The 12,311-nt window shown below is 41.7% G+C and overlaps 1 protein-coding gene across 1 annotated transcript in view; it reads left to right on the top strand.

Annotated features, from left to right (window-relative positions):
• Window positions 1-6,340: 6,340 nt before the first annotated feature.
• LOC311137596 (PEX5-related protein-like) overlaps window positions 6,341-12,311 on the top strand; it is a gene marked incomplete at its 3' end in the record, with an annotated part of 155,140 nt that continues 149,169 nt past the window's right edge. The window contains exon 1 of the mRNA XM_084172102.1: window positions 6,341-6,831. Coding sequence (XP_084028228.1) covers window positions 6,811-6,831 — 21 coding nt within the window. The 5' untranslated portion in view covers window positions 6,341-6,810. The remainder of the gene's footprint in view (window positions 6,832-12,311) is intronic.

Below are 12,311 nucleotides of genomic sequence, written 5' to 3'. Positions count from 1 at the left end.
TAACACTCTGGTCAAATACCAGGGAGATAGCACCCCAGCAGTAACACTCTGGTCAAATACCAGGGATAAAGCATCCCAGCAGTTGAAATGATGTCATTACAACCCGTTTTGCCCAGTTTTGTCCGCCAGGAAAGGCCAGATGGTGCGCTGAGGCTCATGGGAATTTCTCGTGTTCAGCAGGGCGCAGTATATCGCCCCGCTTCATTTGAGATAATTTGCCGTGATTTGTTTGCTCTATGACCTCATTGTCACTATTACCCAGGGTCACATCAGGTTCAATGTCGGTGGGCTTACGACTGACTGACTAATGGTTGTCCTCCAAATAAGTCTGGTTTTAGCCGCCCAAATAAAGGAAATAGCACTTATCCTAAATACTTTGATGGAGTAGCATTGCCATTCAATTTCTACGGTTGTTGCTCACCCATACAGTAAACAGATCAATCTTAAAGGAATACATCTTTAAAATTGAAAAGTGACATTACTGCAAATGTTCTTCCTTTTTGTGTGTTTTCTATTAAAAGAAACATCCATATCAATCAAATCCAAATTGCAGTATGTTTCATTTGTTTGCACCCTTATGATGAAATCCTTGGTCTGTTTTGTATTTATTTATATATATATCTCCTCATTTGTGCTTGATGACTACGAGGAAAGATAAACAATCTTTACTCCCATCTGTCTTCTGATTGGTGTGTTTGTCAAAACCCTCGTTTTCTCGTCCACTCTCTAGAAAGAGGTCGAACCGCTCTCCGGCGTGAAAGCATAAAAGCAACCGAGGGGGGTGGGGAAGGTGGGCAAGGTGAGAGCTACTTCCTATCCATCGTACAAGCAGAATATAGGAGTATGTTGATGGGTTGAAATCCTCTGAACCTATTGCTTGTGTTCGTTCAACAAGTGGGCATCTGCAACACTGTCGAGTGGATGTTGTGTGCCGACGACCATAATGTACAAAATAGCAGGGACTGTTTCTTTTGTCAGAGGAGATGTCTGGCCCTACAGGAACATGCAGTGCCATTCTGAATGGATAATATTAATCCAGCTAGCTAGGCCTTTGGAAATACATCCACAAAAAAAAAATTGTATCCATCAACGTAGCACCCACATGGGTGATGCATAGCAGCTGTTTTGAATTTGAAAAGTAGCATGGGTGTAGTTATGCATGAACTAGCAATAATTGACTCCTACTGAATTCACATGTGTTTAGTCCCATGTGCTCAGTAAAGGGCAATATGGACTGTACCCTAGGCTTTGCACTTGTACGTCCGATAATGAACAAACTTAGTTAAACTTAGTTAAGAAAAAAACAGTTAGGCCACACCACAGCTTTCCAGCTAATAGAACTTGAGGATATAATAAGAGTTTTGCATTTTTAATTGGCCGTATTCATCACATTGAAACTAGGTGTATTTATATAAATGATGGATTCCCCACATCTGCCAGCCATTCTATTCTTGCTTCATATTAATAACCTTTGAATTGAGTAGCTAAGTCTTAACTTCATTAATGACACTGCAGTGTGAAAGGTTGATGTATTTGGCCATGATTATAAGATTTCTCATACATTATCAGATGTTAAATCCTAGTCCTTGGTAGCTATTTTTGTAAATGGCCACCCGTGATCCAATTATGTTAAATGACAGTTAATATAGTGCATTCGGAAAGTATTCAGACCCCTTGACTTTTTCCACATTTTGTTTAAGTTACAGCCATATGGATTAAATTGATTAAATTATTTTTCCTCATCAATCTACACACAATACCCCATAATGACAAAACAAAAACAGGTTTTTAGAAATGTTAGCAAATGTATTAACAATAAAAAACTGAAATATCACATTTACATAAGTATTCAGACCCTTTACTCAGTACTTTGTTGAAACACCTTTGGCAGTGTTTACAGCCTCTAGTCTTCTTGGGTATGGCGGGCTGTCATGTGCCTTTTACTGAGGAGTGGCTTCCGTCTGGCCACTCTACCATAAAGGCCTGATTGGTGGAGTGCTGCAGAGATGGTTGGCCTTCTGGAAGGTTCTCCCATCTCCACAGAGGAACTCTGGAGCTCTGTCAGAGTGACCATCGGGTTCTTGGTCACCTCCCTGACCAAAGCCCTTCTCCCCCGATTGCTCAGTTTGACAGGGCGGCCAGCTCTAGGAAGAGTCTTGGTGGTTCCAAACTTCTTCCATTTAAGAATGATGGAGGCCACTGTGTTCTTGGGGACCATCAATGCTGCAGACATTTTTTGGTACCCTTCCCCAGATCTGTGCCTCGACACAATCCTGTCTCGGCGCTCTACGGACAATTCCTTCGACCTCATGGCTTGGTTTTTGCTCTGACATGCACTATCAACTGTGGGACCTTATATAGACAGGTGTGTACCTTTCCAAATCATGTCCAATCAATTGAATTTACCACAGGTGGACTTCAATCAAGTTGTAGAAACATCTCAAGGATGATTAATAGAAACAGGATGCACCTGACCTCAATTTCGAGTCTCATAGCAAAGCGTCTGAATACTTAATGTAAATAAGGAATTTCTGTTTTTTTATTTTTAATGAATTTGCAAAAATGTCTAAAAACCTATTTTTGCTTTGTCATTATGGGGTATTGTGTGATTTGTATTCATTTAATCACTTTTAGAAAAAAGGCTGTAACGTAACAAAATGTGGAAAAAGGGAAGGGGTCTGAATACTTTCCGAATGCCCTGTAAATTAATTATGGGACGCTATGATGTCACCGGTGTGATAACTGCCACATGGTGTGTATTGAAACAGCAATGGATTCCGTGACCTACAGTACATCACAACAAATAAGCGAGCACTTCCTGAGTCCAGCATAAAAAAAACGATGATGTTTAATGAATGCAGAGTCTGATGTGGTCTTTGATAGGTGTATTGTTCGTCTCAGAGCGCTTCGGGTGAGTGATGTATTAAGTCAACATGGTAATGGATAGAGACTTGAGTCCTTTCATGCACCAACACCTTGCTGCTGCTTACCTAATGTTAAATCACCTTGACACAGCTGTGTTTCTACCTTGTAATGAGATGAATCATCTAGGGGTGGTTTCTATGTGATAACTGATTCATTTACTTCAGTTTGATTAATTGACAAACTAGAACTTTTCCTCTAAATCACACATAGATACAAAAAAATAAATATGGGAAAGTTACGCAATACATTTGAGTAACACATAGCTATTTCAAAAGTGAGGTAGCTTTTAAATGAATCAAACTGAAGTAAATGAATCTCAGATGCAATATATGTTTATCAGTAAGACCTTGGAATACAGTACACATGCAAACTGACCAATCAACCAAATCCACATTTGCATCACTTATGTACAAGAGGTTTGCACGTTCATTTTCAGCCTTATGCAAGTATAGCTTCTAGCAGCTCATATTTTCAGCTCCGATGGTCGTTCCGCAGAAATATATTTCCAAATTGATTCTATTAATTTGTTTTTCAAATCACACGGCACTGACTGTTTGGCCCACAGTACACAACAACAATTCCACTTATCTGCCCTTAATTATTAGTTAGCCACACTGCCTGTCAGAAGAGAAACATGGCCCAATGTGGCCTTTAAATAGAATCATAGAGCAGCATGTACATGTTCGCTACCCTAGGATCACACAAACAGTAATGCGCTATCAATATTGATTGATAAAAAAACACAGGAGGGAATATGAAAGAATCCATTGAAATACATTAGAGTGAATTTATTGAATAAATTCCAAGCAAGCAATACAGAGCAGGTGTAATCATTTTGATTCTCCCTTTATGATCCATGGTGGCTGGGTTCTGGTCCATGGCGGCAGGGTTCTGGTCCATGATGGCTGGGTTCTGGTTGATGGTGGCTGGGTTTTGGTCCATGGCAGCTGGGTTCTGGTCCATGGCGGCTGGGTTCTGGTCCATGGTGGCTGGCGGCTGGGTTCTGGTCCATGGAGGCTGGGTTCTGGTCCATGGAGGCTGGGTTCTGGTCCATGGCGGCAGGGTTCTGGTCCATGGCGGCAGGGTTCTGGTCCATGGTGGCTGGCGGCTGGGTTCTGGTCCATGGAGGCTGGGTTCTGGTCCATGGCGGCAGGGTTCTGGTCCACGGCGGCTGGGTTCTGGTCCATGGCGGCTGGGTTCTGGTCCATGGCGGCAGGGTTCTGGTCCATGGCGGCAGGGTTCTGGTCCATGGCGGCAGGGTTCTGGTCCATGGCGGCTGAGTTCTGTCCATGGCGACTGGGTTCTGGTCCATGTCGGATAGGTTCTGGTTCATGGCGGCTGGGTTTTGGCACATAGTGGCTGGGTTCTGGCATATGACGGCTGGGTTCTGGTCCATGGCGGCTGGGTTCTGGTCCATGGCGGCTGGGTTCTGGTCCATGGAGGCAGGGTTCTGGTCCTAGTGGCTGGGTTCTCGTCCATGACGGCTTGGTTCTGGTCCATAGTGGCTAGGTCCTGGTCCATGGAGGCTGGGTTCTGGTCCATGGTGGCTGGTGGCTGGGTTCTGGCACATAGCGGCTGGGTTCTGGTCCATGGCGGCAGGGTTCTGGTCCATAGTGGCTAGGTCCTGGTCCATGGAGGCTGGGTTCTGGTCCATGGCGGCTGGGTTCTGGTCCATGGTGGCTGGTGGCTGGGTTCTGGCACATAGCGGCTGGGTTCTGGTCCATAGTGGCTGGTGGCTGGGTTCTGGTCCATGGCGGATGGGTTCTGGTCCAATGACGGCTGGGTTCTGGTCCATGTCGGCTGAGTTCTGGGTAATTTTGTAGAGCCTAAAGCATATCAGATGTGTTTTTCCCAATGAAAAACGTGTTATTAATGAAATGTATTATTATTATAAAAATGCTCCAGAATGGCGCTGTTATTTTCTGGGGTTATTGTTACACAGTACATACAATATTCCATGTTCATGATTTGGAGGGCTGGCATCTAATGAGATCTGTTTTAAATCAATAAACAGTAAGGAACAATACTTGCATACTTACACCTAGCTCCAAGTTATTCCATTTATTGGGCATCATCAGTTGGTGCTGATACACTGTCCAATCGAAATAAAAGGTATTTGGTTTGAGTAGGAAAATGGAAGTATTGGTGTCAGATATTGTGTATCCAACACTAAAGGTGTGTCACTATATACCTGCCCAGCCGCGCAGCCTCAGTCATCAAGGATTTGTTTGTCTTGCGTAATTGGTCAGCTGCTAGATTCAGTTCTGGGTCCATAAGTGTTGAGAGAAGCGACGAAAAGATGCTAGAACGAGGAGCAGAACCAGAACGAGGACTTTGCAAGTTACGGGCAAGTATATGGGCCGAATGTCCCCTCCCCTTTCGAAATTCGAAAAACGCTAACACCTGCGAAATCATGATTGGTACAAATAACCAGTGACTAAAAACCTAAACACCGGAACTACTGCTGCTAGTTATCCCACGCATCCCATTCATTCCCGACATATTCTACGTTATGTTTAGTTAGATATATTTTGGTATCATTCACTGCTACTTTACAAAATTATAATTTGTCAAATAATTCAGTACCATTTCTTGCAAAAATATGTTGATTCTATTATTGTTCCTCCATGTGCTGCACTGTAGTTAGGCTACTGATTCCCCATTATCACTACATCTCGTTATATAAACATCCTGCCTTACTTCTTAATTGGACAAGAGATAAACATCGCCATGCGCTGGCATGCCTTATTCCACTCTTTAGTTTACATCATCAAGATTACCTTGAAGGGAATCATACGATTTGCATTCATCTTGTTATGTAATCCTTCATGCTATAACTAATTGGACAATGTACAGTGTAGCGGAAACAGCAGAGCAGAATAATGTCGGCCCAAAAAAATAATATATATATATATATTATTATTAGATAATTATTATTATTAAATAATATATATATATTATTATTAGCCATGGGTTTGGCATGAAGTGACAAGGAGTTGGCGTTATAGTGTAACAGGTAAAAGAATTACAGATTTTTGCAACCGTTCATTTTCTATTTTTACAGACTCAGGGCACTCGCAAACAGTTTGTTTAGGCCAATTGCAGTGCATTCGTTGGTTTCCAGCTACAGTAAGTTGCTAAATAGTTATTATAAGGCTTCATATAGACCTGAAAACATAGATAAGTAGGTGGCAAAACATACTGTAGCCTATAACTACAGAAGGTATAGTAATATCTGCAGCACACGGCCTGAAACAAGCTCCAAATGCCAAAATTGACCCCAATTTCAACTTGTTCCTACTTCAGAGCACGTGAATCCAGGAGGCGGCTCCAGCGGCGCCCAGAGGAGGAAGGCTGGTGAGCAGGAGAGAGGAGTGCACTATAAGAAGAGGATGAACCCGAGAAGCGTCAAAACAATTATTAAGCGACGGTCGAGAGGCGGAGAGCGGTAGTGTGCACAATGAAGACATAACACGGGAGATTTTACTTGACTAACTGTATTGTTGTCAATCCGAAGCCGAGGACCCTGAAGCGTTTGGCAGCGCCGTGAAGATTTCTGGGCGCCTCGCATTGAAGTGAGGTCTGGCAGCGCACTTATCTCTCGCGTGCCGTCGCCTGGCTACCTTTAAAACACCGGCAAAAAATACATGACAAGAACACTTGCATTTCAGCACCTGAAGAGAGGACAGCTCCTTTCCTTGGCGTAGCATTCAAAGACTCAACTGGAGCCGGCACTTCTGAGCGAATTGAAACATTCTGCCTCTTGTTCCAGAACTCTTTGTACATATGAACACTCCCAGTGTAGCTTACTGTATCTGTATTGCAAGACTTAAAGTAGCTTAAAATTCCATCGTCGCAGAATCAGGAATTGACTTTAAACTCAATATGTTCCAGGGGCATTTGCAGGTAAGATGTTTTGTTCTTTTGAAACATAAATGCATTCTATGTGTGTATGAGGGTGATGTTGACTAGCTTACATGTCAACTCTGTACAAGGTGGTTTATCATGTAGCCTAGTTCATGCCAAGGACATTTCTACACAGGAAATATGACGTAGCCAAATAATGGGATACTGGGAGACAATTAGACGATGACCACTATGGTGTCGTGACTGTAAAAATAACGGTCAGTTGGCCGTAGGCCTGTATTTTATATCAACGCGACAGTGTCTGTTTATTTTGTCCCGTAACAGACTGTAGTAACTCGCGCGCTCCGATAATGATATGATCACTTCAACTGCTGCTTTAGAAAATGCAGCGCTATTTAAATAAACGAGAAGCAATTCAGTCAGTGTGACGTTGGGAATAATTGACTTCCGGGACGTACATTTTTTCCTCATTTATGTTTCATGTGCGTTTTATTGAAGAATCTAGAGAGCAGAATTAATATAGGGCACTTGCGGTGCCTATAGTTTAACCTTGACGACCACCTTTGTCTCGAAAGCTTGGTTTCTATTGAGAGAAAATTGTCTGTCCCCAGAGTAGCCTATATTCCTGCATGTAAACATAATTGCTCCCACAAAAAGTCAAATAAGCGTTCCAATTATGTCCACGTGACTGGAAACAATGGATACAGGAATCTGATGTCATATTCTTTGGGAAGATATCCTTTGCTCAAGTTGAATAGTTTATTTGTGACATGTATATGATCCACAATCAAAAGTATTATCATTCAAATACTCGACATATGATAGAAGTCAGTTTTACCTCAAGAGAGCTCTGCCATCATACAATTCAGTGAGTTTGAAACAGTGAAACTGGGTAACAGTAGTCATGATATCTGTAAGAGGGCTCAAATAAATAAACATATTATGAAAGTAATCAAAACTGCACTTTGAGTTAATGATGGTCATACCAGACCTATGTCCCTCCCTGTCATGGTCATCTTTCTCTCAGCAAAATGGCAAATCACAATCATCCTCTTGATGACAAGATGTGCCAAGATTGATGACTTGTCAAGATTTTGTTGGTCAGATAGATAATTGATTCATGGATTCAAATCAGCGGTGGTTGGTGCCATTTAAGATGAGGGAGGTCTTTTTTTTTATGAGCATGGCCTTATTTCTATTACAGCATATTGGATGACTGTCATTCATATTTCATTCACCCAGCTCAATGTAACATCAATAGATTTAGGCTACTACATGATACTATCCCTATACCCATCATGAGGTTGCTACAACCTAGCCTACAAATGAAAGTTTACAACGTAGGTGCACAGGTTGAGAGAAGAAATTGAGTAATCAAGGTGACAGTCAGTGACACATTCAATACTGCCTTGCACACTAGCTGATCTAAGGTGTAATCATTAGTCCAACAATTGAAAACAAGAGTTTCTATTGGACAAATTCAGGTATATTTATGCCTGTTTTGTTCCATTTACTTCAGTTTAACAAAAGTTTTTCAACAGAATTGCCGGAATGAATACACTCCTGATCACCGCAAACACAGTTCACTTTCATAGCAGCCACATACAAACAGCATGATCATTTTCTCGTTGTATAATTCCTTCTCACATCTACACGCTCTCCTCCTCTCTTTCTTGTGGACTTCAGTGCACAATACAACAGCTGTCTGTGACCAGGCAAAAAAAACTTTCCAAGCCAAACCTTCATACCATAACCGCTAACCGCTACACACAGCCTACATCGTTGTCACCATATTAGCTAATGCGTCATAGTCAACATAGCTAGCTACTAGAACTAACACATGAATAAACCCGCTACAATCATGCAGTGCAGTGTACAGCGAGCAGTTTAGCAGTTACACCGGCGGGCCCCAGTGGCAATAAATTAATAATTTCAAAAGCTTAGCTTGACTTGGATGAGTTCCAGTGTTAGATAGCCATAGCCAGCTATCTAACATAGCATCCCTCTCTGTTTAACCCGGGTGTTTGAGTAGGTAAGTGAAAGTGAAAAAAAGAATACAACTAAATATAGCTATCTCTCTCTCTCACTCTCTCTCTTGCTTCTTCATTTTTGAATAAATTAATTTGTTAAAAACTGTTCAACTATAGTCTATCTCACTCTTTGAGTCAACTACTCACCACATTTTATGCACTGCAGTGCTAGCTAGCTGTAGTTTATGCTTTCAGTACTAGATTCATTTTCTGTCAGTTCATACTGCAAGAGCTCTGATAGGTTGGAGGACGTCCTCCAGAAGTTGTCATAATTACTGTGTAAGTCTATGGAAGGGGGTGAGAACCACGAGCCTCCTAGGTTTTGTATTGAAGTCAATGTACCCAGAGGAGGATGGAAACTAGCTGTCCTCCGGCTACACCATGGTGCTACCCCATAGATCGCTGTTGAGGCTACTGTAGACCTTAATTGCAAAACAGTGTGTTGTAATCAATTATTTGGTGACGTGAATATATTTAGTATAGTTTTAACTAAAAAGGATACTTTTTATTGTTTCACTATTTTTCTGAAATTCACTGAGGAGGATAGTCTTCCCCTTCCTCTTCTGAGGAGCCTCCACTGATTCAAATTCATTATATAACCAATTCATTACACAACAGTTATTTAAGCAATAAGGTACGCGAGGCAGTGCTGTATCATTAATACAGTCACAGGTATATGGCTTTGTTCGGCCCAACGCGATAGCGGATCGAAAATTAAAAAGTGAAACATTGTTTCCGAGGTCGGAGAGGGAGACAGCAAGGCTTATATTAACCCCCGCTGTACCAAACTAAATGCTAGGCTGGAAGCAAGGGGAAATAATGTGCGAGTTGAGATAAATACAAGAGATGATTTGGACAGCAACGTGAACATGATATTGGTATGTGGCACAGTGGTAATTTTCAGATGGAACTGTTAACAGGCATAGTGTGCCAGTGACGGCCAATACAGCACAGCTTGGAAGGCTGCTTGTCCAATCAGCATCTAGGATCCAAACAACCACTTTTATAAACTTGGTTATGTACCAAAGGCCTCTCCAGACAGAGCTAACTAAAAACTGTCAAGAGTTATAGGATTAGTCAAGCAATGTATTGTAACATTTATTTACAGATACAATTTTAATTTATTTGATTAGATAGAACAACTTTCCAGGACTGTAATATACTACGTATTGAGAGTGTGTATCCAAGCTGCAATAATGACTGTCATTGTTCTGTTTTGAACATCCTTTGAATATCTGATTGTTTCCTGGCCTCCATTTACTGTGCACGTGTGCACGTCTGTCTCTATCTCTGTGTGTGTGTGTGTGTGTCTGTCTCTATCTCTGTGTGTGTGTGTGTGTGTGTGTGTGTCTGTCTCTGTCTCTGTGTGCGTCTGTCTCTGTGTGTGTGTGTGTGCTCGCGTGTGTGCGCTCGCATCCGTGTGCGTGAAAGAGGGGGTAGGTTTGTCAGTACTGGAGAGATTTTTGATCCGATTTTTGATCCGATTTTTGATCTTTGTTTCCAAAACACTGCCCCTAAATCTGACAAATAACCAAGCTTTTATGCTGACTGATGATTTCATTTTGGTTATCTGATACTTCCTAAGTGTCCCGTCTCATGTCTGGAACACATTTGTCTCTGGCTTTGCTTTTAGATCATAGAAAGTAAGCAATACTTGATCATACGTTTTCCATGTTGTTTGTGGAGGTAATTTAGTTGCCAATTGTTCAGTCGATGCAAACCGGACGCTTTATCTGTCAGTGATGGGGCTCTCAGCTGCATCACTCAGCTTGTATAAGGGAGGCATTTATCTTGACAGTGACGACACCTTTCTCCTTGAAGCCAATTTCAAGTCTATGCTGTTTAATTCCTTTGTTAAGAAGCGAACTGCACACTACAGCATACTGTACTGGAAATGCAACCAGCACTTACTGATCTGTCTGTATCTTATCTTCATGTGAACTATATTCTTTCATGGAAGGATGTGGATGAGAGTACAGTGCCTGGATTGTGAAGATGTTGTTTGCAAATCACTCGCAAAATGTGTGGAATGAAAGTAACTTTTATATGATACTTTTATTCAAATGTATATCAAATTCAAGCTAAATTGACGATTAAGTATGCATATTTTTTTTTTACTTCACTTTACTTCAGTCACTGTAGAGTATTTTATAACAGTTTGCTTGACAGCCAAGTCTTGGACACGTATTCAGTTGAGCACTGTGCCTCACAGCCTTCTATCTAGATATAAAGTTAATGTACAGTTGAAGTCGGAAGTTTACATACATCTTAGCCAAATACATTTAAACTGAGTTTTTCACAATTCCTGACATTTTTAATCCTAGTAAAAATGCCATGTCTTAGGTCAGTTGGGATCACCACTTTCATTTAAGAATGTGAAATGTCAGAATAATAGTAGAGAGAATTATTTCTTTCCGCTTTTATTTCTTTCATCACATTCCCAGTCGGTCAGAAGTTTACATACACTCAATTAGTATTTGGTAGCATTGCCTTTAAATTGTTTAACTTGGGTGAAACGTTTCGGATAGCCTTCCACAAGCTTCCCACAATAAGTTGGGTGAATTTTGGCCCATTCCTCCTGACAGAGCTGGTGTAACTTAGTCAGGTTTGTGGGCCTCCTTGCTCGCACACACTTTTTCAGTTCTGCCCACACATTTTCTATAGGATTGAGGTCAGGGCTTTGTGATGGCCACTCCAATACCTTGACTTTGTTGTCCTTAAGCCATTTTGCCACAACTTTGGAAGTATGCTTGGGGTCATTGTCCATTTGGAAGACCCATTTGCGACCAAGCTTTAACTTCCTGATGTCTTGAGATGTTGCTTCAATATATCCACATAATTTTCCTTCCTCATGACGCCATCTATTTCGTGAAGTGCACCAGTCCCTCCTGCAGCAAAGCACCCCCACAGCATGATGCTGACACCCCCGTGCTTCACGGATGTGATGGTGTTCTTCGGCTTGCAAGCCATCCCCTTTTTCCTCCAAACATAACGATGTTCATTATGGCCAAACAGTTCTATTTCTGTTTCATCAGACCAGAGGACATTTCTCCAAAAAGTCAGATCTTTGTCCCCATGTGCAGTTGCAAACCGTACTCTGGCATTTTTATGGCGGTTTTGGAGCAGTGGCTTCTGCCTTGCTGAGCGGCCTTTCAGGTTATGTCGATATAGGACTTGTTTTACTGTGGATATAGATAATTTTGTACCTGTTTCCTCCAGCATCTTCACAAGGTCCTTTGCTGTTGTTCTGGGATTGATTTGCACTTTTCGCACCAAAGTACGTTAATCTCTAGGATACAGAACGTGTCTCCTTCCTGAGTGGTATGACTGATGCGTGGTCCCATGGTGTTTATACTTGCATACTATTGTTTGTACAGATGAACGTGGTACCTTCAGGCATTTGGAAATTGCTCCCAAGGATGAACCAGACTTGTGGAGGTCTACAATTTATTTTCTGACGTCTTGGCTGATTTCTTTTGATTTTCCCAT

The sequence above is a fragment of the Coregonus lavaretus genome (assembly GCF_964263955.1).
Source record: "Coregonus lavaretus genome assembly, chromosome: 11".
In the NCBI taxonomy this organism is placed as follows: domain Eukaryota; kingdom Metazoa; phylum Chordata; class Actinopteri; order Salmoniformes; family Salmonidae; genus Coregonus; species Coregonus lavaretus.
The sequence above is the reverse complement of the archived record's forward strand: the minus strand, read 5'-3'. Positions and strand labels throughout refer to the sequence as shown.